Raw genomic sequence first — 23,124 nt, 5'->3', positions numbered from 1 at the left:
ATAAAGGATAAATAAGTCTACAATTAAATCTTCGTTATATGCAGGATTGAGAAGCTTTCAATTACGTTTCATACAAGAACTGTACAAATCAAATATAATATGGGTTTATAAAGAACCCTGAAGAGTAGAAGTGACTTACTTGGTGGGTAGGTTACAGGTTCAAAAGGTGGACCTCCTCCCCTAGGGTCTGCATAAAACATATCAGTCTGGGGAGGAGCATAAATTTGGGAACCCCGTGCTACCATATGAATCTGCTTAGATACAGGCAATGGGGGCAGATCACCAGAAACACGCTGAGAAGATTGGTGAGAGCTGACGGGTAAGGCAGGAATGGACGTCTTGGGGACGGAGTCCAGCCTAAAATGACAAAAGAAACAACAAACAACTATCATAATGATAAACTTAAAAATGAGGAAAACCTTGAACTTTCTCCCAAGGCATAGAATGAAATTATTCATAAACATAGGTGCAGGCGACAACACATTATTGTTAGCATTAGTTACCAAATGAAACTCAGCTTCTGCAAGGGAAATAAATGGCATACGTACAATTCTGGGGGCGAGCCTGGGCTGCTGTTGCTTATATGATCCATTTTAAGAGGCTTCAGGCCAGAATCGTAACCAGAGTCTGTACCCCGGGAGAGCAGTTGTGTCACAGAGCTCCCTGACACGATGCCATTGGGAAGGCCACCTTGTTTCCGGCTAGGTAAATCCATAGGTCCATCATCTGAATGTATTCCCCCAGTGGGCAACCCAACTTCATTCAACTGACCAAGGGATGCGCTCAGTGGCCGGCGAGGAACCAAGCGCTTGTTCATTTTTCTAAATCTGGTAAAGAAAAGTCCGTTTGCTTTCATATGAGCTTGGTAATGGTTAGTCACAAAGGGGGCGATTCAATAATTTTGTGCACCCCCTGGTGGGTGTCCATATGAATAGGTGCCAGACTTAGCAACTCAATCGATTCTCCGTTTGGGCAGCCATTAGAATGATGCAGCTAAACCAGTCTAAAGAAGTGGTTAGGGCGTCCAAACAACGGACTGTGCACACATTTCTTCTCACACCTCAGGAAGCTGTGAGAAGATATGTCTCCTCCGCAGCTGAGAGGCATCTAAACAGAGCAACAACCGTTGCTCCATTTTGTGCCACCTAGTGGTAGCCATGGGGGAAAACAACTGAATCACCCCCCAAGAGAGTAGTATCTAGTGCAAGACTAAACAAATGTGTTCCATACAGAAGAGGTGTGCAGAACTAAACAGTATTACTGGAGCCTTAAACCGATGACTAGTCCAGTGGTTCCTGTTTCAAGACTACCCAACAACAAAGGCTTTGCTTGCTGTGAGCTAATTATGAACTTAGTATGTGAACTAGGAACTAGAAGAAGTAATATTAACCAAAATAATGTAGGGACCCTATTTGGCAACGGATCATTTGCAACCAGAATAACAGAAGATAAAAAACAGACAGACTTCTTGGTACATTTCAGATCCTGATAGAAAAATCTGAATGAATCTCCAAGAAACCCTTACGCTTCACATTTAAAACTCAGGCTACCAACTACAGCTATCGATACATCAATGTGGTCAAAATGCAATCAAAACACTTCAAGCTCTTGGATAGCAAGCACTTACTTCTCCAGCTCTTCTTGCGAGTGGGCAAAGGTACAGCTAGCCCCACGGGGGCAGCCTCCCCTCTGTTTCATGTCCCTGCACATGTAGGTCTTGTATTTGCTGTGCTGCGGAGGCTGTAGCAAGAGATATGGAGAACCTTATTAGAACACGCGACAAAAAGGTACCCTGTAATTTCCCATCAACACAATAAGCACTGGAATCTGTGAGATTAGCTAGGAATCAATGCCCGGGAATCGGTCACAAAAATCACTGCACACAGAAATGTCTGAAAGATGTGGCAACCTTTTGGACATAAAATAAAGTAGATAATTATTTGCACACACGTTCTTTCATTCATACCATGGTTAAATTGCATGTTCCACTAAATCTAGAAATCAATCTAAATTAACATCAGCTGCATGGTACACATGGCATTTCCGGAAATACAGTATTACTTTATATTTATTTAAATTATAACAGAGAAATGTAAATGTTGCTTATGTAAAGTTTTGGGCACCTTTACAGTTCATTCATCAACTAGTTACCAGACCGTCAAAATGACGGAACATAACAGTAATGTCAGCACTAGCAACTGTGCACGCCTGAATGGAGCAACACTTGAATTGCTCTGTCGGGCTCGATGTGAAAGGATTAACCTGGGTCGGTCTTTGAAACACCCAGGTTAGAGGGCAGTGTGAAAGGGTAACCCGGGTCCCGTTCACAGCAGAAATCCAGACCTTGAAGATCTTCACATGCCGGCAGAGGGAAGTCCTGGCACTCTCCCAGGTCCAGCCGCTATGACATGGCTTGAAACCAGAGTTCAGTGACCTGGGACTTTGGTCTTACAGGGGTATTAGCTGGTGGCCAAAAACAGTCGTTACTACGTACTTATTGACTGTCAATGTGCCCCGAAGAAATGTTTATGATTAAAATATGTATTTTCCAGCGCTTGCACTTATTATCTATCACTCCGATATTCAGTGAAACATGCAAATCTATAAACCGGAGCATCTACTCTTTGGAATCCCAATATTTGGGGAGCAGCGATGATTCTCTTCTTAGATTTCAGATAGCAAGATACACACAGATCCATATACTCGTACATACAAATACACAGACACATATACAGTATACACATAGAACTGTAATGCTTTGATAAGCCAGTTACTGCATATGCTGAGGCATCATGTCTGGATTAAACCCAGTCTTTAAAAGTCTATGAAAAGTATTTCAAATAAGCCAAACACAAGACAAAACAAAAAATAGCAAACAAAGGCACAAAAGGTCAAGTATGTCAACATACCACAATTCTATAAACTTTATATGTTTTGTTTGTTTTTTTGCACTCTGAGATACAGAGGAGGCAGGAGTCGCCCAAATCCAGAACTTCCTGCTCAAATATTCAAGCGATTTCAGACTCTTTTGTAATAAATACTGTGCGTGATATTCAATTAATTTACATACACAAGGTCAGAACTGGAGACGTTTAACCACTTGCCTGGCATGGTCGCATCAGATGCGACCATGCCTGCAAGTGCTCTATCTGACCTGGTCGCACAGGATGCGACCAGTCAGATAGAGAGTGTTAGCAGTGGCGGGGAAGGGAAAATTCCCTCCGCTGCTGCTGTCGGAAGGTCCCTCTGCCTCCCTGCACTCTCCCCTACTGATTGCCGTGCTGCTGATCGGTCAGCACGGCAGGAACCCCCCCTCTAGAGGCTGCAGACAATGGCAGCCACTGGGGAGTGTAAATTAACCCTCCCAAGCCACCCCCAGGGGGTTTACGCCCTACTCAGAAGTTTAGCCACTATATGGGTTTAGTCTAAATCCACGTGAGAAGCGCGCTAATTAACGGGCGACCGGAACAACTAAATTGCTCCGTGAGGCACCCATTAGTTAGTGCTGTGTAGAAAACAATTGAATTGCCCCCTAGTATCAATTTAACACCAATAAACAAATTTCTAATCTGTTGGCGTTACTTCGCATTTATTATGTGCCGACAAAAATCTACTCATTGCCACTTCATAACACTACACTAATAACTTGTGGATTCTTAAATAAAATGTAAAACAGGCTGCAATTTTGATCCTGCAGCATAGGACACGTTCACTAGTCTTTCCAAGTAATCAACTTCTTTGAGAGAAATTTTTTAGCTCTTGCTGTGGTACCTGGATTATGTGGTAGCTCCGTGCCTCGCTCACCTGCTGCTGATCAGTCCCCTTCTTGCTGTGGTTCTGGATGTAGTCAACCAGCCCATGCACAACAGTCTTAACAGCCACTAGACCGTTCTCTAGTTGCTCCCATGTTGGAGGTGGAGCATCTGCAAAAAGGAAAAAAAATAAAAATAACACTTTACAGGTGGAAGAATGATCACTTACCTGACGGAACATTAAACCCGACTCTTTAATATTAGTTAACCAATATGCAACACATGACAACAGGCAACATGAAGTATGGTCCCTAAATAACAGAGGAAGGGTAAGAAACACTACTAAAAAAAAAAGGAACGCCACTTAATTCAGTGCTATCCGACCAAAAAACGGACTTTCAAAATTCGACTTTTTGAAATTCGAATTTTTGCAAATTCGACTTTTCTGCAATGATATAAGTGCTGCAATTCGACCAAAGCATATTCAATTCAAATTTGGAAATTCGACAGCAGTGCTTTTAGACAGCAAATTCGTCATTTTCAATCCGCCACACTTTGGAGGGTGAAAACAAATAAAAAAATTTTAAACATGTTTTTTTTTGTGTTTTTTTTTGGGGAATAGCAGATCTATTTATATTAGAAGGGATTAGGTACTTTTTTTTTTTTTTTTTGGAGGCACAAATATTATTTATATATTTTTTAAAATATTATTTTTTTAATTTTTTTTTTTTATTGCTGGAACGGTTGAAGGGGTCCCCACTCCCCCAGGGTACCCCGGCCAGGGGTGACTAGTTGGATATTTAATGCCACGGCCGCAGGGCACGGCATAAAAGTGACCCCCGGCTGTGGCATTATCTGTCCAGCTAGTGGAGCCCGATGCTGGTGTTAAAAATACGGGGGACCCCTACTTTTTTTGTCCCCCGTATTTTTGGCACCAGCACCAGGCGCAGAGCCCGGTGCTGGTTTTAAAAATACGGGGGATCCCTGCCCAATTTTTCCCCTGCATTTTTAGAACCAGGACCAGCTCGAAGAGCCCGAGGCTGGTTATGCTTTGGAGGGGGGACCCCACGCCATTTTTTTTTCCGGGTTTTTCACGTTTTTCCCCGTTTTTTAAAATCGCGGCAAAATCCGCCGATTTTCGCCCGCGATTCTGGCGAATCCGTTTTTCATTGAATATGGTGAATTCCGGAAGCCACCTTCCGGAATTCACCTGTCGAATTAAGTCGAATTAAAAAAACGGCGAAAAATTGCCGCGATTCGCCGTGAATTGCATATACCCCATGGAGTTATAATCGGGAATTTGTAGTACTACTTCTGACTAAAATAACCTGCTGAAATCCCAGAAACACATTACTTCTATTTGATCGAAAAGTTATTAAAAACCATGGCCACAATTTGGTCCCATGGCTGCAGAGGTTGCTATGGCAGCAAATGCTGGCTGTCATAGGACAGGAACAGCAAGTTTCTCAGTATGCAGAAGGCAATTATTGGTAGAAGTCTTATTTCAATTACAGGAGCATAAAAAAAAAAAAAGGGAAACGCGCCCAAGAATTATTTTAATTTGGCATTTTTTTGGAAAGAGGTTTCCTTTTTAACAAACACAAAAAAAAAAATCAAGTATATACAAGGTTGCAGTGAATCCATAGCTATGAAAACTACAGTAGAACTGGATACGGTAGAAGTGGATACATTTCCTAGTTTCCACAGCAACCAAGATTTGTCCTGCTTTGCTGAACTTACCAGGGCTTGGGTCTATATTGGCCAGCAGCTCCAAATGAGGTCGTAATCTGTTGAGATTGGCAGGGTCTCCAGTCCTTTGCAGAGCAATGGTCAGTTCCTGGACACTCTGAGCAAACGAGGCTGGGGTCTGCAACTTAACAAAACCTTCCTTGTAATAAATTAACTACGACATAGCTTTTTCTGTTAAATTAGAAGAAAACCAAAAAAATCATAGATTTTGTCAATGAACCCCATATTCAGAGCCAAAGATGAGGAATGCAGAATATGGGTGTTAAAAATAACAACATTAAAAAGGTGCGAAAATGAAGTAAGCAAAAAAGGCAAGAGCAGGAATGAGGCGGTTACCTTGTCAATTATGGACTGCATATGGGACTTGTGAGACTGATCCCCATAAAGGAGTGAGGACCACTGATCTGGGGCAATGCGCAGGCCGGCTTCCATTGCGATCTGCACAATTTGAGAATCATGCTCTCTGCGCAAAGCTTCATAAGTGCGAAACTCCTCCTTTAACTGCATCAGAGAGGAGTCCTCATCACGCTTTGTCACCTGAAATGGTCATACATGTTACAAGGGGAATATTTTATGTACACATAGACCCACACGTTCCTTAGAAAAACTGTAGGCATTTAGGTTTACCCTCAAAAATTATTACAATGGAAATCATGTGTCATTTAGAATGGAGTTGATATTTATTTGCGACCCTTACTTCCCATTACTTTACTGGTTTGAACCCCTTACCCTGCACACAACCCTTGTATGATTTCATACAGAGTGAGTTAAATCCTCCATCAGATTCACAGGCCTCATCAATACTCAGTACAATTGGAGAATAATGCATCTAGTCTAAACCGACTGGTTTCCCACAACCCTCTCCCCATGTCACACATGTCCTTGTGGAACTCCGGATAAGAATATTCTGGGAAGGAGGACCACAAACGGAATAATGTTGAAATCAAACTGTATATACTCCTTACCTTAAAGCAAGAGGCTCTGTACAACAGTTGGACAACATGCCCAATGCTAGTTTTCGAGGCTTGTGGAAAGCGCGGTTCCAGTCTTTGCACCACAAACAAAACCAGGACTTTCCGCGAGAGTGCAGATCCATCTTCCAGAGCCAGGAGGACAAGCTTTAAGGCTTCTTCCTGCATGGCTAAAATGCAGATGGTTTCACTTTTAGTTCAGGTACTTCATAAGCAATTTTCACTCACACAATGCAGTGATCTAGCTTTAGGTCTAGACATTAATGTACATATTTCCAGGTGAACATATTCTATAAGATTTATGTTGGGGTACCTGGTCCCAGGAACTGGCAACCGCGGGCACGAACGGCCGCCCACAAGTTAGAGGAGAGTTGTTGGGGGTTCTGGTGTTGAAGTATAAGCTCAGTAACTGTTCTCTCTCCTAGGGAACGGGCCGCTCTCATCGCTCGAATACGTCCTTCCTCTTCCACCAGCTGGCAATGAACAAGAGTCACCAGTTTCCTCTGCATGGGGCGGCTCAGCACACTCTGTGTGGTGCTGTTTAGACCAACACCTGGCAGAACATAATGGAACATTATGAAATTATAATAAAACTATTTCCAGTTATGTGGATTTTTTTAAATTTATTAGTACAATTCTTATTAGAATTGTGGAAAGGTGTTACAGATGTCAAAAGTAACATTTAATGGAGAGCAAATAAAGTAAAGGTGCAAAACATACACCTATAACATAATTCCCTAAACTATCCCATCTCAGTCATGTGACGTAGGAGCTACAGCACGTGCCCCCCGACAGCTTACACCACAGCTATGGGACAGTGACAAGCCAGAGAGGACGAGGACCACTGCACCCAGAACTTGTAGTAGTATAGCTGGGCAGGCTGAGGAGATCCAGCATATTTACTAGTGATTATAGAATGCACAAGAGAAGCCACTATTTGAAGGAATACCCATAAAAAAAATAATAGTTACAATGCACACCATACTGTACTGTTAATTGTGGATATTCACAGTTAGCCAAGATCCATGACCTGCACAAAAGCATTAAGCCTGGTGTTTATATGATCATGAAGCTCAACTGCGTATTTTTAACTAGAAGTTATTTAATGTAGGAGAATACATTATCCCATACACAAATAAAGGCTCCGAGATTGATATATAGCCAGATACATAGATATATTTATACATACAGTGCATCTGGAAAGAATTCTCAGCTCTTCACTTTTTCCACATTTTGTTATGTTACAGCCTTATTCCAAAATGGAATACATTTTTCCCCCCTCAAAATTCTACACACAATACCCCATAATGACAACGTGAAAAAAGTTTGTGAGATTTTTGCAGATTAAAAATAAAAAACTAAGCAATCACAAGTACATAAGTATTCGCAGCCTTTGCCATGAAGCTTAAAATTGAGCTCAGGCGCATCCTGTTTTCACTGATCATTCTTTGAGATGTTCATACAGCTTACTTGGAGTCCACCTGTGGTAAATTCAGTTGACTGGACATGATTTGGAAAGGCACACACCTGTCCATATAAGGTCCCACACTTGATAGTGCATATCTGAGCACAAACCAAGCATGAAATCAAAGGAATTGCCTGTAGACCTCAGAGACCAGATTATTTCGAGGCACAAATCTGGGGAAGGGTAAAGAAAAATATCTGCTGCTTTGAAGGTCTTAATGAGCACAGTGGCCTCCATCACCAGTAAACGGAAGAAGTTCAGAACCACCAGGACTCTTCCTAGAGCTGGCTGGCCGTCTAAATTGAGCGATCGGGGAAGAAGGGCCCTAGTCAGGGAGGTGTCCAAGAACCCGATGGTCACTCTGTCAGAGCTACAACATTCCTCTGTGGAGAGAGGAGAACCTTCCAGAAGGGCAACCATCTCTGCAGCAACCCACCAATCACGCCTGTATGGTAGAGTGGCTAGACGGAAGCCACTCCTTAGTAAAAAGCACATGGCAGCCAACCTGGAGTTTGCCAGAATGCACCTGAAGGACTATCAGACCATGAGAAACAAAATTCTCTGGTCTGAGAGAAAGATTGAACTCTTTGACGTGAATGCCAAGCATCATGTTTGGAGGAAACCATGCACCACTCTTCACCAGGCCAATACCATTCCTACAGTGAAGCATGGTGGTGGCAGCATCATGCTGTGGGGATGTTTTTCAGCACCAGGAACTGGGAGACTAGTCAGGATAGAGGAAAAGATGAATCCAGCAAGGTACAGAGACATCCTGGATGAATACCTGCTCCAGAGCGCTCGACCTCAGACTGGGGCGACGGTTCATCTTTCAGCAGGACAAAAACCCTAAGCACACAGCCAAGATATCAAAGAAGTGGCTTCAGGACAACTCTGTGAATGTCCTTGAGTGGCCCAGCCAGAGCCCAGAATTGAATCCGATTGAACATCTCTGGAGAGATCTGAAAATGGCTGTGCACCAATGCTTCCCATCCAACCTGATGGAGCTTGAGGGGTGCTGGAAAGAGGAATGGGCAAAACTGCCCAAAGACAGGTGTGCCAAGCTTGTGGCATCATATTCAAAAAGACTTGAGGCTGTAATTGCTGCCAAAGGTGCATCAACAACGTACTGAAAAAAGGCTGTGAATACTTACGTACATGTGATTTTAATTTTTTTTTTTTTTTAATAAATTTAGCAAAAATCTCAAAAAACTTTCACGTTGTCATTATGGGGTATTGTGTGGAATTTTGAGGGAAAATGAATTTATTCCATTTTGGAATAAGGCTGTAACATAAAATGTGGAAAAAGGGAAGCGTTGTGAATACTTTCCAGATGCACTGTACATACATACACACACTATGTAGACAAAAGTGATTGTACACAGGAAGCAAATAGATCAACGAGATATTATTGACATCAGTACTTTATAGGTACACCACGTGCCGTGACTACTGCAGACACCCTTCTTGGCAAACTGGCAGTATGTTTTGCAATTCTGCCTTAAGTACAGTGACCAACTGCGACACGGGAGAATGTCGAGTTGGTCTAGAACGCACCCGACGCTCCAAATTGTCTCAGAGGGTCTCAGTAGGGTTAATATCTGGACTGAGCTGGCCAGTCTATCCGGAGTACCGAATTTTCTGTATACCAGTCCAGCGTCGCCCTAGAAACATGACATTGTAGGCTGCGCAATGATCTCTTCTTAAACTTGGTTAGCTCCTCCTGGCAAGCCATTTCGAAAGTAAACGATCTAATCAATGCCTCTCTACCTGTTTTATACCTTCACAAACAAGTGTCTACTGCAGGAGCACACCATTTCGCTTGTGTCGCTTTTGTCTACATAGTGTTTTTACTTACCGGTAAATCTATTTCTCGTAGTCCATGGTGGATGCTGGGGACTCCGTAAGGACCATGGGGAATAGACGGGCTCCGCAGGAGACAGGGCACTTTAAGAAAGAATTTGGATACTGGTGTGCTCTGGCTCCTCCCTCTATGTCCCTCCTCCAGACATCAGTTAGAGAAACTGTACCCGGAAGAGCTGACAGTACAAGGAAAGGATTTTGGAATCCAGGGCAAGACTCATACCAGTCACACCGTATAACTTGTGATAAACTTACCCAGTTAACAGTATAAACTACAACAACGGAGCATCAGATCAACCCTGATGCAACCAAACATAACCCTTATTTAAGCAATAACTATATACAAGTATTGCAGAAGAAGTCCGCACTTGGGACGGGCGCCCAGCATCCACTACGGTCTACGAGAAATAGATTTACCGGTAAGTAAAATCTTATTTTCTCTAACGTCCTAGTGGATGCTGGGGACTCCGTAAGGACCATGGGGATTATACCAAAGCTCCCAAACGGGTGGGAGAGTGCGGATGACTCTGCAGCACCGAATGAGCAAACACAAGGTCCTCCTCAGCCAGGGTATCAAACTTGTAGAACTTTGCAAAGGTGTTTGAACCTGACCAAGTAGCTGCTCGGCAAAGCTGTAATGCCGAGACCCCTCGGGCAGCCGCCAAAGAAGAGCCCACCTTCCTTGTGGAGTGGGCTTTTACTGATTTTGGAAGCGGCAATCCAGTTGCAGAATGAGCCTGCTGAATCGTGTTACAGATCCAGCGAGCAATAGTTTGCTTTGAAGCAGGAGCACCCAGCTTGTTGGATGCATACAGGATAAACAGCGACTCAGTTTTCCTGACTCTAGCCGTTCTGGCTACATAAACCTTCAAAGCCCTGACCACATCTAGTAACTCGGAATCCTCCAAGTCACGAGTAGCCACAGGCACCACAATAGGTTGGTTCATATGAAAGGATGACACCACTTTTGGCAGAAATTGAGGACGGGTCCGCAATTCTGCCCTGTCCATATGGAAAACCAGATAGGGGCTTTTATGTGACAAAGCCGCTAATTCTGACACACAACTAGCTGAAGCCAAGGCTAATAGCACTCCCTTTACAAACGTCTGGACTTCAGGAAGAGAAGCCAGTTCTTTTTGAAAGAAAATGGATAGGGCCGAAATCTGGACCTTAATGGAACCCAATTTCAGACCCAAAGTCACTCCCGACTGTAGGAAGAGAAGGAAACGGCCCAGCTGGAATTCCTCCGTAGGGGCATTCCTGGCCTTACACCAAGCAACATATTTTCGCCATATACGGTGATAATGTTTAGCCGTCACGTCCTTCCTAACCTTTATCAGCGTAGGAATAACCTCATCCGGAATGCCTTTTTCTGCTAGGATCCGGCGTTCAACCGCCATGCCGTCAAACGCAGCCGCGGTAAGTCTTGGAACAGACAGGGTCCCTGTTACAACAGATCCTGTCTTAGAGGCAGAGGCCATGGGTCCTCTGTGAGCATTTCTTGCAGATCTGGATACCAAGTCCTTCTTGGCCAATCCGGAACAATGAGTATTGTTCTCACTCCTCTTTTTCTTATGATTCTCAGCACCTTTGGTATGAGAGGAAGAGGAGGAAATACATAAAGCGACTGGATCACCCACGGTGTCACTAGTGCGTCTACAGCTATCGCCTGAGGGTCTTTTGACCTGGCGCAATATCTCTGTAGCTTTTTGTTGAGGCGGGATGCCATCATGTCCACCTGTGGCAGTTCCCACCGCCTTGCAATCTGCGTGAAGACTTCTTGATGAAGTCCCCACTCTCCCGGGTGGAGGTCGTGCCTGCTGAGGAAGTCTGCTTCCCAGTTGTCCACTCCCGGAATGAACACTGCTGACAGTGCTCTTACGTGATTCTCCGCCCAGCGAAGAATTCTGGTGGCTTCCGCCATCGCCACCCTGCTCCTTGTGCCGCCTTGGCGGTTTACATGAGCCACTGCGGTGATGTTGTCTGACTGAATCAGCACCGATTGGTCGCGAAGCAGGGTCTCCGCTTGACTTAGGGCATTGTATATGGCCCTTAGTTCCAGGATATTGATGTGAAGGCAAGTCTCCTGACTTGACCACAGACCTTGGAAATTTCTTCCCTGTGTGACTGCCCCCCACCCTCGGAGGCTTGCATCCGTGGTCACCAGGACCCAGTCCTGAATGCCGAATCTGCGGCCCTCTAGAAGGTGAGCACTCTGCAGCCACCACATGAGACACCCTGGCCCTGGGGGATAGGGTGATCAGCCGATGCATCTGTAGATGTGATCCGGACCACTTGTCCAACAGATCCCGTTGAAAAGTCCTCGCATGGAACCTGCCGAAGGGAATGGCCTCATATGATGCCACCATCTTTACCAGGACTCGCGTGCAGTGATGCACCGACACCTGTTTTGGTTTTAATAGGTCTCTGACCAGTGTCATGAGCTCCTGAGCCTTCTCCATCGGGAGAGAGACCCTCTTCTAGTGTGTGTCCAGAATCATGCCCAGGAAGGGCAGACGAGTCGTAGGAATCAACTGCGACTTTGGAATATTTAGAATCCAGCCGTGCTGTTGTAACACTTCCCGAGAGCGTGCTACGCTGATCAGCAACTGCTCTCTGGACCTCGCCTTTATGAGGAGATCGTCCAAGTATGGGACAATTGTGACACCTTGCTTTCACAGGAGCACCATCATTTCCGCCATTACCTTGGTAAATATTCCCGGTGCCGTGGAGAGACCAAACGGCAACGTCTGGAATTGGTAATGACAATCCTGTACCACAAATCTGAGGTACGCCTGATGAGGTGGATAAATGGGGACATGAAGGTATGCATCCTTTATGTCCAGAGATACCATAAAATCCCCCCCTTCCAGGCTTGCGATGACCGCTCTGAGCGATTCCATCTTGAACTTGAACCTTTTCAGGTATATGTTCAGGGATTTTAAATTCAATATGGGTCTGACCGAACCGTCCGGTTTCGGTACCACAAACATGGTCGAATAATAACCCTTTCCTTGTTGAAGGAGGGGAACCTTGACCACCACCTGCTGAAGATACAATTTGTGAATTGCAGCTAACACTGTTTCCCTCTCTAAGGGGGAAGCTGGCAGGGCCGATTTAAGGTATCGGTGAGGGGGCATCTCTTCGAATTCCAGCTTGTATCCCTGAGACACAATCTCTATCGCCCAGGGATCCACCTGGGAGTGAACCCACTTGTCGCTGAAATTTCGGAGACGCGCCCCACCGGGCCTAGCTCCGCCTGTGGAGCCACAGCGTCATGCGGTGGATTTAGTGGAAGCCGGGGAGGACTTCTGTTCCTAGGAACTAGCTGTGTTGTGCAGCTTCTTTCCTCTGCCCCTGCCTCTGGCAAGAAAGGACGCACCTCGGACTTTCTTGCCTTTTTGTGATCGAAAGGACTGCATTTGGTAATACGGTGCTTTCTTAGGTTGTGAGGAAACATTTGGCAAAAAAATTTGACTTTCCAGCAGTAGCTGTGGAGACCAGGTCCGAGAGACCTTCCCCAAACAACTCCTCACCCTTGTAAGGTAAAACCTCCATGTGCCTTTTTGAGTCGGCATCGCCTGTCCATTGCAGAGTCCACAGGACCCTTCTGGCAGAAATCGACATTGCATTTATTCTAGAGCCCAGAAGGCCAATGTCTCTTTGAGCATCTCATATATATAGGACAGCGTCTTTTATATGCCCCAGGGTCATTAATATAGTATCCTTGTCCAAGGTATCAATTTCCTCAGATAAGGTATCCGTCCATGCTGCTACAGCACTACACACCCAGGCCGACGCAATTGCCGGCCTTAGTAAGGTACCTGAATGTATATAAATGGACTTCAGGGTACCCTCTTGCTTTCTATCCGCAGCATCTTTTAGGGTGGCCGTATCCTGTGACGGCAGGGCTAACCTTTTGGATAAGCGTGTGAGAGCTTTGTCCACCCTAGGGGAGGATTCCCAGCGTAACCTGTCCGTTGGCGGGAAAGGATACGCCATAAGCATCCGTTTGGAAATCTGCAGTTTTTTATCTGGAGATTCCCAAGCCTTTTCACATAACTCATTTAGCTCATGTGAAGGGGGAAAGGTCACCACCTGCCTTTTTTCCCCATACATATGAACCCTCTTGTCGGGGACTGGGGTTTCCTCTGTGATGTGCAACACATCCTTTATTGCTATAATCATATAACGGATGGCTTTAGCCAATTTGGGCTGTAACTTTGCATCATCGCCATCGACACTGGAGTCAGAATCCGTGTCGATATCTGTGTCAACAATTTGGGATAGTGGGCGCTTTTGAGACCCTGACGGCCTCTGCGACATAGGATCAGGCATGGGCTGAGACCCCGACTGTCCTAAGGTTTCAGCTTTATCCAACCTTTTATGCAAGGAATTAACATCATTTAAAACCTTCCACATATCCAATCAGTTGTCGGCGCCGTCGGCGGCGACCCCACATTCATTTGCTCCCGCTCTGCTTCCACATAGCCTTCCTCGTCAAACATGTCGACACAAGCGTACCGACACACCACACACACAGGGGATGCTCTTTTTGAAGACAGTTCCCCCACAAGGCCTTTTGGAGAGACAGAGAGAGTATGCCAGCACACACCCCAGCGCTATATGTCCCAGGAATCACACAGTAACAGTGTTAACCCAGTAGCTGCTGTATATAATGTTTTTGCGCCTAATTTATGTGCCCACCCTCTCTTTTTACCCTCTTCTACCGTGTTTCTGCAGGAGAGAGCCTGGGGAGCTTCCTATCAGCTGAGCTGTGGAGAGAAAATGGCGCTGGTGAGTGCTGAGGAAGAAGCCCCGCCCCCTCAGCGGCGGGCTTCTGTCCCGCGTTTCTGTGTAAAATGATGGCGGGGGCTCATGCATATATACAGTGCCCAACTGTATATATACCCAACTTTTGCCAAGAGGTCTCTAATTGCTGCCCAGGGCGCCCCCCCCCCTGCGCCCTACAGTGACCGGAGTATGTGGGTTTAATGTGGGAGCAATGGCGCACAGCTGCAGTGCTGTGCGCTACCTCAGTGAAGACTGGAGTCTTCTGCCGCCGATTTCGAAGTCTTCTTGCTTCTGTCACCGGCTTCTGTCTTCCGGCTCTGCGAGGGGGACGGCGGCGCGGCTCCGGGATCGGACGACAGAGGGTGAGATACGGTGTACGATCCCTCTGGAGCTAATGGTGTCCAGTAGCCTAAGAAGCAGGACCTATCTTCAGTGAGTAGGGCTGCTTCTCTCCCCTCAGTCCCACGTTGCAGAGAGTCTGTTGCCAGCAGATCTCTCTGAAAATAAAAAAACCTAACAAAATACTTTCTTATAGCAAGCTCAGGAGAGCTCACTAAGTAGCACCCAGCTCGTCCGGGCACAGATTCAAACTGAGGTCTGGAGGAGGGACAGAGGGAAGAGCCAGAGCACACCAGTATCCAAATTCTTTCTTAAAGTGCCCTGTCTCCTGCGGAGCACGTCTATTCCCCATGGTCCTTATGGAGTCCCCAGCATCCACTAGGACGTTAGAGAAAAATAAATACTGGAGAGAGAAAAAATAAGATTTTACTCACCGGTAAATCTATTTCTCGTAGTCCGTAGTGGATGCTGGGGACTCCGTAAGGACCATGGGGAATAGACGGGCTCCGCAGGAGACTGGGCACTCTAAGAAAGAATTAGTACTACTGGTGTGCACTGGCTCCTCCCTCTATGCCCCTCCTCCAGACCTCAGTTAAGGAAACTGTGCCCGGAAGAGCTGACATTACAAGGAAAGGATTTTGGAATCCAGGGTAAGACTCATACCAGCCACACCAATCACACCGTATAAATCGTGATAACATACCCAGTTAACAGTATGAACAACAACAGAGCATCAAACAACAGATGCCAACATAACATAACCCTTTTATTAAGCAATAACTATATACACGTATTGCAGAAAGTCCGCACTTGGGACGGGCGCCCAGCATCCACTACGGACTACGAGAAATAGATTTACCGGTGAGTAAAATCTTATTTTCTCTAACGTCCTAGTGGATGCTGGGGACTCCGTAAGGACCATGGGGATTATACCAAAGCTCCCAAACGGGCGGGAGAGTGCGGATGACTCTGCAGCACCGAATGGGCAAACACAAGGTCCTCCTCAGCCAGGGTATCAAACTTATAGAACTTTGCAAAGGTGTTTGAACCCGACCAAGTAGCTGCTCTGCAAAGTTGCAATGCCGAGACCCCTCGGGCAGCCGCCCAAGAAGAGCCCACTTTTCCTTGTGGAATGGGCTTTCACTGATTTTGGATGCGGCAAACCAGCCGCAGAATGAGCCTGCTGAATCGTGTTACAGATCCAGCGAGCAATAGTCTGCTTTGAAGCAGGAGCACCCAGCTTGTTGGATGCATACAGGATAAACAGCGAGTCAGTTTTCCTGACTCCAGCCGTCCTGGCTACATAATTCTTCAAAGCCCTGACTACATCAAGCAACTTGGAGTCCTCCAAGTCACGAGTAGCCGCAGGCACCACAATAGGTTGGTTCAAATGAAAAGATGACACCACCTTCGGCAGAAATTGCGGATGAGTCCGTAATTCTGCCCTGTCCATATGGAAAACCAGATAGGGGCTTTTACATGACAAAGCCGCCAATTCTGACACACGCCTAGCCAAAGCTAAGGCCAATAGCATGACCACTTTCCACGTGAGATACTTTAGCTCCACGGTCTTAAGTGGCTCAAACCAGTGAGATTTCAGGAAACTCAACACCACGTTAAGATCCCAAGGTGCCACTGGTGGCACAAAAGGGGGCTGAATATGCAGCACTCCCTTTACAAACGTCTGAACTTCAGGAAGCGAAGCCAGTTCCTTTTGAAAGAAAATGGATAAGGCCGAAATCTGGACCTTTATGGACCCTAATTTTAAGCCCATAGTCACTCCTGACTGTAGGAAGTGCAGGAACCGGCCCAGCTGGAATTCCTCTGTAGGGGCCTTCCTGGCCTCACACCAAGCAACATATTTTCGCCATATACGGTGATAATGTTTTGCTGTCACTTCCTTCCTAGCCTTTATCAGCGTAGGAATAACTTCATCCGGAATGCCTTTCTCCGCTAGGATCCGGCGTTCAACCGCCATGCCGTCAAACGCAGCCGCGGGAAGTCTTGGAACAGACAGGGCCCCTGTTGCAACAGATCCTGTCTGAGAGGCAGAGGCCATGGGTCCTCTGTGAGCATTTCTTGCAGTTCCGGGTAACAAGTCCTTCTTGGCCAATCCGGAACAATGAGTATTGTTCGCACTCCTCTTTTTCTTACGATTCTCAGCACCTTGGGTATGAGAGGAAAAGGAGGAAACACATAGACCGACTGGAACACCCACGGTGTTACTAGTGCGTCCACAGCTATCGCCTGACGGTCTCTTGACCTGGCGCAATACCTTTGTAGCTTTTTGTTGAGGCGGGATGCCATCATATCCACCTGTGGCAGTTCCCATCGATTTGTAATCTGAGTGAAGACTTCTTGATGAAGTCCCCACTCTCCCGGGTGGAGGTCGTGCCTGCTGAGGAATTCTGCTTCCCAGTTGTCCACTCCCGGAATGAACACTGCTGACAGTGCTTGCACGCGATTCTCCGCCCAACGAAGAATCCTGGTGGCTTCCGCCATCGCTACCCTGCTTCTTATGCCGCCCTGGCGGTTTACATGAGCCACTGCGGTGATGTTGTCTGACTGAATCAGCACTGGTTGGTTGCGAAGCAGAGGCTCCGCTTGATTCAGGGCGTTGTATATGGCCCTTAGTTCCAGGATATTGATGTGCAGACAAGCCTCCTGACTTGACCACAGCCCTTGGAAGTTTCTTCCCTGAGTGACTGCTCCCCATCCTCGGAGGCTTGCATCCGTGGTCACCAGGACCCAGTCCTGTATGCCGAACCTGCGACCCTCGAGGAGGTGAGCACTCTGCAGCCACCACAGAAGAGACACCCTGGCCCTGGGGGATAGGGTGATCAGCCGATGCATCTGAAGATGCGATCCGGACCACTTGTCCAACAGATCCCACTGAAAGGTCCTCGCATGGAACCTGCCGAAGGGAATGGCTTCGTATGACGCCACCATCTTTCCCAGGACTCGCGTGCAGTGATGCACCGACACCTGTTTTGGTTTTAAGAGTTCTCTGACCAGAGTCACGAGCTCCTGAGCCTTCTCCGCCGGGAGAAACACCTTTTTCTGGTCCGTGTCAAGAATCATGCCCAGGAAGGGCCGACAAGTCGTAGGGATCAGCTGCGACTTTGGAATATTCAAAATCCAGCCGTGCTGTTGCAACACTTCCTGAGAGTGCGCTACGCTTATCAGCAACTGCTCTCTGGACCTCGCCTTTATGAGGAGATCGTCCAAGTATGGGATAACTGTGACACCCTGCTTTCGAAGGAGCACCATCATTTCCGCCATTACCTTGGTAAATATTCTCGGTGCCGTGGAGAGACCAAACGGCAACGTCTGGAATTGGTAATGACAGTCCTGTACCACAAATCTGAGGTACTCCTGATGAGGTGGATAAATGGGGACATGCAGGTAAGCATCCTTGATGTCCAGAGACACCATAAAATCCCCCTCTTCCAGGCTTGCAATGACCGCTCTGAGCGATTCCATCTTGAACTTGAACCTTTTCAGGTAAATGTTCAGTGATTTTAAATTCAATATGGGTCTGACCGAACCGTCCGGTTTCGGTACCACAAACATTGTGGAATAGTAACCCCTTCCCTGTTGAGGGAGGGGAACCTGTACCACCACCTGCTGGAGATATAATTTGTGAATTGCCGCTAACACTACTTCCCTTTCTATGGGGGAAGCAGGCAGGGCTGATTTTAGGTAACGGTGAGGGGGCATCACTTCGAATTCCAGCTTGTATCCCTGAGACACAATCTGTATAGCCCAGGGATCCACCTGTGAGCGAACCCACTGGTGGTTGAATTTTCGGAGACGTGCCCCCACCGCTCCCGGCTCCACCTGTGGAGCCCCAGCGCCATGCGGTGGATTTAGTGGAAGCCGGAGAGGACTTCTGTTCCTGGGAACTAGCTGTATGGTGCAGCTTCTTTCCTCTACCCCTGCCCCTGGCAAGAAAGGACGCACCTCTGACTTTCTTGCCTTTTTGTGATCGAAAGGACTGCATTTGGTAATGCAGTGCTTTCTTAGGCTGTGAGGGAATATATGGCAAAAAATTTGACTTCCCAGCTGTAGTTGTGGAAACTAGGTCCGAGAGACCGTCCCCAAACAATTCCTCACCCTTGTAGGGTAAAACCTCCATGTGCTTTTTAGAGTCGGCATCGCCTGTCCATTGCCGAGTCCACAGGACCCTTCTGGCAGAAATCGACATTGCATTTATTCTAGAGCCCACTAGGCAAATGTCCCTCTGGGCATCCCTCATATATAGGACAGCGTCTTTTATATGCCCCAGGGTCAGTAAAATAGTATCCTTGTCCAAGGTATCCAGTTCCTCAGACAGTGCATCTGTCAATGCTGCTACAGCACTACACATCCAGGCCGACGCAATTGCCGGCCGCAGTATGGTACCTGAATGTGTATAAACAGACTTCAGGATACCTTCCTGCTTCCTACCCGCAGGATCCTTTAGGGAGGCCATATCCTGTGACGGCAGGGCCACCTTCTTAGATAAGCGTGTCAGAGTTTTGTCTACCCTAGGGGAGGATTCCCAGCGCATCCTGTCCGTTGGCGGGAAGGGGTACACCATAAGTAACCTTTTGGAAATCAGCACTTTCCTATCAGGAGAATCCCAAGCTTTTTCACATAACTCATTTAACTCATGTGAAGGGGGAAAAGTCACCTCTTGCTTTTTCTCCCCAAACATATAAACCCTCTTGTCAGGGACAGGGTTTACCTCTGATATGTGCAATACATCCTTCATAGCTACAATCATGTAGCGGATGGCTTTAGCCATTTTAGGCTGCAATTTTGCATCATCGCCATCGACACTGGAGTCAGAATCCGTGTCGATATCTGCGTCAACAATATGGGATAGTGGGCGCTTCTGTGACCCTGACGGCCTCTGCGCTGTAGGATCAGGCATGGGCTGAGACCCCGATTGTCCCAAGGCTTCAGCTTTATCCAACCTTTTATGCAAGGAGTTTACATTATCATTTAACACCTTCCACATATCCATCCAATCAGGTGTCAGCGCCGTCGGCGGGGACACCTCATTCATCTGCACCTGCTCTGCCTCCACATAGCCTTCCTCGTCAAACATGTCGACACAAGCATACCGACACCACACACACAGGGAATGCTCTATATGAGGACAGGACCCCCACAAGGCCTTTTGGAGAGACAGAGAGTATGCCAGCACACACCCCAGCGCTATATGACCCAGGAATCACACAGTAACTTAGTGTTTACCCAGTAGCTGCTGTATATATGATGATTGCGCTAAATTTATGTGCCCCCCCTCTCTTTTTACCCTCTTTCTACCGTGAGTCTGCAGGGTAGAGCCTGGGGAGCTTCCTCTCAGCGGAGATGTGGAGTGAAAATGGCGCTGGTGAGTACTGAGGAAGAAGCCCCGCCCCCTCAGCGGCGGGCTTCTGTCCCGCGATTTGGTGAAAAAAATGGCGGGGGTTCATGCATATATACAGTGCCCAGCTGTATATATGCTGCTTTTGCCAGGAGGTACTCAATTGCTGCCCAGGGCGCCCCCCCCTGCGCCCTGCACCCTACAGTGACCGGAGTGTGTGGGTTAGTGTGGGCGCAATGGCGCACAGCTGCAGTGCTGTGCGCTACCTCATGTAAAGACAGGAGTCTTCTGCCGCCGATTTTGACGTCTTCTTGCTTCATCCGTCGGCTTCTGTCTTCTGGCTCTGCGAGGGGGACGGCGGCGCGGCTCCGGGAACGGACGACCAAGGTTAAGTTCCTGTGTTCAAACCCTCTGGAGCTAATGGTGTCCAGTAGCCTAAGAAGCGCAACCTAGCCGCAGTTAGTAGGTTTGCTTCTCTCCCCTCAGTCCCACGTAGCAGAGAGTCTGTTGCCAGCAGAAGCTCTCTGAAAATAACAAAACCTAACTAAAATACTTTAATAGCAAGCTCAGGAGAGCTCACTAAAATGCACCCAGCTCCTTCCGGGCACAGATTCTAACCGAGGTCTGGAGGAGGGGCATAGAGTGAGGAGCCAGTGCACACCAGTAGTACTAATTCTTTCTTAAAGTGCCCAGTCTCCTGCGGACCCCGTCTATTCCCCATGGTCCTTACGGAGTCCGCAGCATCTACTAGGACGTTAGAGAAAAAAAAGTGCAAGATTGGGTAACATTTAATATTGTGGCAAATTTGGTCGTTTATGCGCATAATGGGGACATAGCTAGAAGACTCAACTTCAGCATACTTCTAATACGCATTACCGTTAAGTGGCACTCAAGTCACTAGGGGTCTGCAAACTTTATGAAACTGTAAAATATTCTACGTTATTATGAAACCACAAAACTTGAGGAAGAACACCCTTTCGTAAGGGTATGCGTTCTAAAGTTTAAAAATGTGCACGTTTTGTAAAATAAGAATTTACTTACTGATAATTCTATTTCTCGTAGTCCGTAGTGGATGCTGGGAACTCCGTAAGGACCATGGGGAATAGCGGCTCCGCAGGAGACTGGGCACAAAAGTAAAGCTTTAGGACTACCTGGTGTGCACTGGCTCCTCCCCCTATGACCCTCCTCCAAGCCTCAGTTAGGATACTGTGCCCGGACGAGCGTACACAATAAGGAAGGATTTTGAATCCCGGGTAAGACTCATACCAGCCACACCAATCACACCGTACAACCTGTGATCTGAACCCAGTTAACAGCATGATAACAGAGGAGCCTCTGAAAAGATGGCTCACAACAATAATAACCCAATTTTTGTAACAATAACTATGTACAAGTATTGCAGACAATCCGCACTTGGGATGGGCATCCACTACGGACTACGAGAAATAGAATTATCGGTAAGTAAATTCTTATTTTCTCTGACGTCCTAGTGGATGCTGGGAACTCCGTAAGGACCATGGGGATTATACCAAAGCTCCCAAACGGGCGGGAGAGTGCGGATGACTCTGCAGCACCGAATGAGAGAACTCCAGGTCCTCCTCAGCCAGGGTATCAAATTTGTAGAATTTAGCAAACGTGTTTGCCCCTGACCAAGTAGCTGCTCGGCAAAGTTGTAAAGCCGAGACCCCTCGGGCAGCCGCCCAAGATGAGCCCACCTTCCTTGTGGAATGGGCTTTTACAGATTTTGGCTGTGGCAGGCCTGCCACAGAATGTGCAAGCTGAATTGTACTACAAATCCAACGAGCAATAGTCTGCTTAGAAGCAGGAGCACCCAGCTTGTTGGGTGCATACAGGATAAACAGTGACTCAGATTTTCTGACTCCAGCCGTCCTGGAAACATATTTTCAGGGCCCTGACTACGTCCAGCAACTTGGAGTCCTCCAAGTCCCTAGTAGCCGCAGGTACCACAATAGGCTGGTTCAAGAGAAACGCTGAAACCACCTTAGGGAGAAATTGAGGACGAGTCCTCAATTCTGCCCTGTCCGTATGAAAAATTAGGTAAGGGCTTTTATAGGATAAAGCCGCCAATTCAGAGACACGCCTGGCTGAAGCCAGGGCCAACAGCATTACCACTTTCCATGTGAGATATTTTAAGTCCACAGTGGTGAGTGGTTCAAACCAATGTGATTTTAGGAACCCCAAAACTACATTGAGATCCCAAGGTGCCACTGGAGGCACAAAAGGAGGCTGTATATGCAGTACCCCCTTGACAAACGTCTGAACTTAAGGAACTGAAGCCAGTTCTTTCTGGAAGAAAATCGACAGGGCCGAAATTTGAACCTTAATGGACCCTAATTTTAGGCCCATAGACCGTCCTGTTTGCAGGAAATGCAGGAAACGACCCAGTTGAAATTCCTCTGTAGGGGCCTTCCTGGCCTCGCACCACGCAACATATTTACGCCAAATACGGTGATAATGCTGTACGGTTACATCCTTCCTGGCTTTGATCAGGGTAGGGATGACTTCATCCGGAATGCCTTTTTCCTTCAGGATCCGGCGTTCAACCGCCATGCCGTCAAACGCAGCCGCGGTAAGTCTTGGAACAGACAGGGTCCCTGCTGGAGCAGGTCCCTTCTTAGAGGTAGAGGCCACGGGTCCTCTGTGAGCATCTCTTGAAGTTCCGGGTACCAAGTCCTTCTTGGCCAATCCGGAGCCACGAGTATAGTCCTTACTCCTCTCCTTCTTATGATTCTCAGTACCTTGGGCATGAGAGGCAGAGGAGGGAACACATACACTGACTTATACACCCACGGTGTTACCAGAGCGTCCACAGCTATT

At 47.0% G+C, this 23,124-nt stretch overlaps 1 protein-coding gene across 5 annotated transcripts in view; it reads right to left on the bottom strand.

The window, feature by feature from the left end:
- Nucleotides 1-23,124, bottom strand: part of RC3H1 (ring finger and CCCH-type domains 1) — a 265,587-nt gene that overhangs the window by 46,833 nt on the left and 195,630 nt on the right. For 2 of the 5 annotated variants that reach the window (XM_063939680.1, XM_063939682.1), the window contains exons 4-11: nucleotides 6,786-7,025; nucleotides 6,467-6,642; nucleotides 5,838-6,038; nucleotides 5,493-5,625; nucleotides 3,772-3,923; nucleotides 1,628-1,740; nucleotides 549-827; nucleotides 140-357 (exon numbers count right to left, since the gene is read on the bottom strand). In XM_063939680.1, the coding sequence (XP_063795750.1) occupies nucleotides 140-357; nucleotides 549-827; nucleotides 1,628-1,740; nucleotides 3,772-3,923; nucleotides 5,493-5,625; nucleotides 5,838-6,038; nucleotides 6,467-6,642; nucleotides 6,786-7,025 (1,512 nt within the window). The remainder of the gene's footprint in view (nucleotides 1-139; nucleotides 358-548; nucleotides 828-1,627; nucleotides 1,741-3,771; nucleotides 3,924-5,492; nucleotides 5,626-5,837; nucleotides 6,039-6,466; nucleotides 6,643-6,785; nucleotides 7,026-23,124) is intronic. The other 3 variants (XM_063939683.1, XM_063939681.1, XM_063939684.1) reach the window with 3 other exon arrangements.

This window comes from Pseudophryne corroboree, chromosome 9 (assembly GCF_028390025.1).
Source record: "Pseudophryne corroboree isolate aPseCor3 chromosome 9, aPseCor3.hap2, whole genome shotgun sequence".
Taxonomy (NCBI): Eukaryota; Metazoa; Chordata; class Amphibia; order Anura; family Myobatrachidae; genus Pseudophryne; species Pseudophryne corroboree.
This window is presented reverse-complemented; position numbering and strand designations above follow the sequence as displayed.